At 52.1% G+C, this 4930-nt stretch overlaps 1 protein-coding gene across 1 annotated transcript; it reads left to right on the top strand.

The window, feature by feature from the left end:
• Nucleotides 1-599: 599 nt before the first annotated feature.
• Nucleotides 600-3504, top strand: CD1D (CD1d molecule). The gene is made up of 6 exons (XM_012733274.1): nt 600-660; nt 971-1237; nt 1521-1799; nt 2289-2567; nt 3258-3363; nt 3476-3504. The coding sequence occupies exons 1-6, from the start codon at nt 600-602 to the stop codon at nt 3495-3497; spliced, it is 1014 nt and encodes a 337-aa protein (XP_012588728.1). The 3' UTR covers nt 3498-3504.
• The last annotated feature ends 1426 nt before the right edge of the window (nt 3505-4930 follow it).

Below are 4930 nucleotides of genomic sequence, written 5' to 3'. Positions count from 1 at the left end.
CTCCCAATGGACAGCTGAGAAAATTAGTTTCAATGTTTTCAGTTCATTAGAAGTGTGGTATTTGCACTGACAGAAATTTCGAAGACATAAAAAAAAAATAATAATAAAGCAAATATAAGTCACCCACAGCCAGCGAAATCGCTGTTAGGCCAGAGTGCTTCCTCCTGTTCCCTTGCTGTTCCCACTCCCCTTTGCATTTTTAATAGGTGGGAGTTGCACCATAGATAGCATTATGTCCTGCTTTTAAAATTAATGGTAGCGATAAGCTGACCACAGTCTATCCCACGTTCTTCAATGAAGTGGGCGATTTAGGCAAGCAGGTTGTGGCGCTGCCAGGACCCCAGGGACCCTGGCGGGTCGTGTCACGGGAGGGACAATAGCTAGGCGTGGGACCCTAGCTATTGGACCCCCAGGCTGGACTGGAAGCTAAGCCGGTCGCAGGCTGGGAGTCCCGCCTGAGTCTGGGCTGAGCGATGCGATCCTGGGTGAAGGTGTCGCCCGCGGGACCGGCGCCCGAGGGACGGGGAGGGGCGGAGACGGGGAGGAGCTCCGCGTTCTGAGCCCAGCGCTCCCAGCCCCAGTCTCCGCCGCCCCGCGACATGGGCCCCCTGCCTCTGCTGCTGCTCTGGGGACTCCCCCAGATCTGGGGAAGTTCTGAGGGTGAGTGCGCCAGGGTCGTCGTCCGGGATTGCGGTCAGAGCGGGGGCAGGTTGGGGCACCAAATGCGGGACCCGGGATGCGGCCCCTGCCTCGCGCTCCAGGATCCCCAGACTGGGGGCGCCGCCAGAGGACGCGCGGGTGGAGAGGGGAGGGGAGGATCTGGTGTGGGTCTCCCTCCTCGCCCACGTCCTCCTCTGCCCGCCCCCCTCCATCCCTCCTTTCCTTCTCTTCCTGCCCCCCCTCCCGCCCTCGCTACCTCCTGAAGCCTCTGGCCACTCACCGTGCTCCTCCAACCTTCCGGCTCTCGCAGCCCCACAGAGCGCGTTTCCCCTCCGCTGGCTCCAGATCTCCTCTTTCACCAACCGAAGCTGGTCGCGCACAGATTGTTCGACGTGGCTGGGGGAGATGCAGATACACACGTGGAACCATGACTCAGACACCCTCCACTTCCTGAAGCCCTGGGCCAGGGCCGCGTTCACGGACCAGCAGTGGGAAAAGCTGCAGCATCTATATGTGGTTTATCGAAGTAGCTTCTCCAGTGACATGCAGGAGTTTGCCAAAATGGTGCAAGTAGACTGTGAGCTGAGGGATGGGGTCCCGGGTGGCTATTCAAGGGAGTTGGTGGAGCTGGGAGACTCTGGCCCCACTTGGTAGATAATCTGCTGTGATAGCTCTATCTCCCTCTTTTTGTTGCCTTTCTGCTGAGAGGTTCCAGCCTCTGAGTCCTCAAAACAGCCTCATTCTCGCTGGTCCAGTTTTCTCAGACCTTGAGTTCCCAGTAATCTCTCACCAATTTCTTGTCCTTAATCACTTGCAGTCTTTGAAATCCTTCCGTGACCTCTATCCATTCCTCTTCTCAGATCCCTTTGAGATCCAGCTGTCCGGTGGATGTGAGGTGCATCCTGGAAGCAGCCCGGAAAGTTCCGTCCATGTAGCATTTCAAGGAAGCGACCTCGTGAGTTTCCGAGGAACCGCTTGGTTGGCAGCCCCAGAGGCCCCACAGTGGGTGGCAAGGATCCTCCAAGTGCTCAACCATGACCTCGGGACCAGGGCGACAGTCCAGTGGCTCCTCAATGACACCTGCCCTCAGTTTACCAGAGGGGTCCTTGAGGCCGGGAAGTCAGAGCTGGAGAAGCAAGGTCAGTCTGACTAGCCCTTTCCCTTCTTGGCCCAAAACCATCTGGGCTTTTCCACTCCCGAGTTGCCTTCCCACGAGGCATCGGAAGGGAAGGCTCAGAAGGGAATGGCCAACGTATAGGGGATTGATTCATCCACAGACACTCACCTAGCCTTGGTTTCAGGAATTGAATTAAATTAACACTGATCCCTATGTGAGGGGGAGGAGCAGCCAGTTAATCAAGGCAGTGTCTGAATGGAGGTCCATGTTACAACTGATGCCAGGTGCAGAGGCTCCGGAGCAGGGCTCTAGAGGAAGGCCACATCTGGAGCAGAAAGGGGACGGGCTTCAGGGAGGGCTCTCCTGGAGAAGCTAATGCAACTGGACTGAAGTGTGAGGCTTCCATGCCAGAAGAGGAAATGTGGGGTTGCAGTCGGGCTGAGATTCCAGGACACTCAAACGCAGAGCCCTCACTCTAAGATCACCTCTCCCTTTTGCTTGTTGGATGCAGTGAAGCCTGAAGCCTGGCTGACAGCGGCCCCCATCCCTGGATCAGACCACCTGCTGCTGGTGTGCCATGTGTCAGGATTCTACCCAAAGCCAGCACAGGCCAGGTGGATGCTGGGAGAGCAGGAACAGCCAGGAATGCAGCAAGGGGACACCCTGCCCAACACAGACGGGACATGGTATCTGCGAGTCACCCTGGACGTGGCAGCTAGGCAGGCGGCCGGACTGACTTGTCACGTGAAGCACAGCAGTCTTGGAGACCAGGACATCATCCTCCACTGGGGTGAGGAAGACCAGGGGCCCAGGCTGGAAGTGGGAGGACCATCCTCAGGTTAGAGAGAGGGACTGGAGATGGTGAGAATCTTCACACTCATTACAGAGTCGATTCTGAGGTGAGGGGCCCCACCCAGGAGGGCTAGGAGGGGATTCCAGATACAGGAGGGAAGGGAGCAGAGAGCCAATCTCAAAAGGGCTTCAGATAAGGTGTTCCATATACAAGAAAGAGGAGGGGTGTCCAGTCTGGCAGATTTCTTACAGAGTCTGATTAGGAAACTTGAGATTGATTAATTTAGGATCATACTTTGGAAGAGGTTGAGAGTACCAAAGTATTAAGTCCAGGTGGAGGCCCAGTACCTGGAGAGCAGGTAGTTATACTCTTCTATAGATGAGAAAATTGACCCAAGCTTGGTGAAGCCAAGCTCCAGTGTCTCACCATGAGAAGGTGGGAGAGTTGGGGTTAGTGCGGGGCCACCAGCTACGTGACAACCGCCCTTCCTCTCTGTGCAGAAGTGACTGGAATTGTGGATGCCCAGAGTCTGAGAAAATATGGGGCACCCTGACTTCAGAGGAGTAGATGTAGGTACTTTGAACGGGGAAGGAAATAGAAGCACCTGGCACCATTAAAGGTGCTTCGATGGGGGACCTGGAGTCAGGGGGTTCTATGCTGAGAGAGACATCTGTGTTCTTGAAGCAGAGGGGAGACACACCTCGGTGGGTTCCATCACCTTGGCAGTTTTGGGGTTGCTGCTGTTGCTCCTTCTGATTGGTGGAGGCTTAGCCTTCTGGCTTAGGAATCGCTGGTAAGTCTCCCCTTTCTGTCTCCTCCCTCCCTCAAACTCTCTTCCAGTTTCCTCTGCCTCCTAGCCCCTCTCTCAATTTCCTTAGTAGTTTCTCCCTTTTCTTCTCTCACAGTTCCTACCAAGACCTCCTGTGACTTTTCCGGATACACCTGTCCGTCTGTGAATGCAGGATCATCTCAAGTTCAGTGCTCAGGAATTGACAGTGACAGAGAATTACCTTTGTGAAGCAGAGAACAGTCACAGGCAGCACTTACCACACTGTGAAGTTTGAGAAACAAAAACCTTTGCCCAGGCTCTATTTATCCCTTTGAGCCACAGCACTCTTACCCCTTCACAAACTAACCTCTCAGACAGGATGGTATCCAAGGTTGCTGCTTCCTCCCCCAGCACCCTCTGTTGCCATCTGCGTTCTGCACCCCTTTCTTCCTGAAAGAAGTTGCTCCTCCTCGAATCAAGCCCTCTAGTCTCTCTTAGAATGTGACAGGAAACTTCTCTTTCTCCAGTCCATCCCATATAACACTGCTGTGCTAATTTTCCTAAACTCATGCCTTCCCTGACTCCCCTGCCACCCGCCCACCCCAAACCCACCCCGACCCACCCACCAGCTTGGTAAAGGGGACTTTTGCAATGATTATGCTCAGGTGACAATCTTCTCCACTTGTTACTTTGTAAGTGCTCTGCTCTTACCTGTTTAGCTCCCTATGTGGAGATCTCTTACCCTTCAAGATTCAACTTTAATGAAAAGTGTTATAAGCCATCAAGAACTAACATATTTCTGTGTTGTCCAGGCCTCCTAACATTTTTATCAGCGTTGCTCAACACTTTTTTTATTATAACAAACTTAATTATGTATGATTTTATTAACTTCAAAAAGATACGAACTAGTAAAACCACAAACAGGATTCGCTCACAAACAGAACAACAGAAAAATTCAGCAGATTAAGCCTGTTTTGAGAGTCGCATGCACTCCGGCTTCTCTCCGTGGACCTTCACCTTCTGTCTCCAGATATACCACTTCCTAGGAAGCAGGGGGAGTGTGCAAGGCATCGTGGCTTCTGTTGTTTGCAGACCTGCACAGGCGGTTTACTCTCTTGCCTTCTTACCTCATTTAAATAAAGTTCTGATGTCGATATTGATATTTCCACTTGTAGTCACTGATCACACTTGTGTGTATCTCAGCATCAGTGGCCTCTTGTCCTCAGTGCCCAAAAGGAACTTCCTGAGTGTCACATGCAAATCCTATGCCTTGCTCTGAATCACCTTGGAGATTGTCTTGATCTGCTGCTTCAGCATCAACTCTTCTATGCATGTTGTTTTTATAAGCTTGATAGATAAAAGTTCAGAGATTAGCAATATGCACAAACAGCAGGAAATTGTACTCTAAGCCTTATTTGTATGATGACTTTACAGAAACCAAACCTGAACAGTCAGTTGACTAAGTAGATCAAAAATACTTAAGATTGTTTGGTGTCTTTGCTATAATCGAACGTCTTTGTCTCTAAGGTTGATGTAACCAAAGATCTACTTCTCAAGAGGCAACAAGCTGCGCTGGCAGGAGACATTGCCA

This window comes from Condylura cristata, unplaced genomic scaffold (genome assembly GCF_000260355.1).
Source record: "Condylura cristata isolate star-nosed mole 26May11 unplaced genomic scaffold, ConCri1.0 scaffold00040, whole genome shotgun sequence".
Lineage (NCBI taxonomy): Eukaryota > Metazoa > Chordata > Mammalia > Eulipotyphla > Talpidae > Condylura > Condylura cristata.
The sequence above is the reverse complement of the archived record's forward strand: the minus strand, read 5'-3'. Positions and strand labels throughout refer to the sequence as shown.

Coding starts and splice junctions, on each gene's coding strand:
- CD1D (XM_012733274.1), top strand. CDS start 600: ATGGGCCCCCTGCCTCTGCTGCTGCTCTGGGGACTCCCCCAGATCTGG. Junction 1,800..2,288: donor GTCAGAGCTGGAGAAGCAAG/GTCAGTCTGACT, acceptor TGTTGGATGCAG/TGAAGCCTGAAGCCTGGCTG. Junction 2,568..3,257: donor GGACATCATCCTCCACTGGG/GTGAGGAAGACC, acceptor TTCTTGAAGCAG/AGGGGAGACACACCTCGGTG.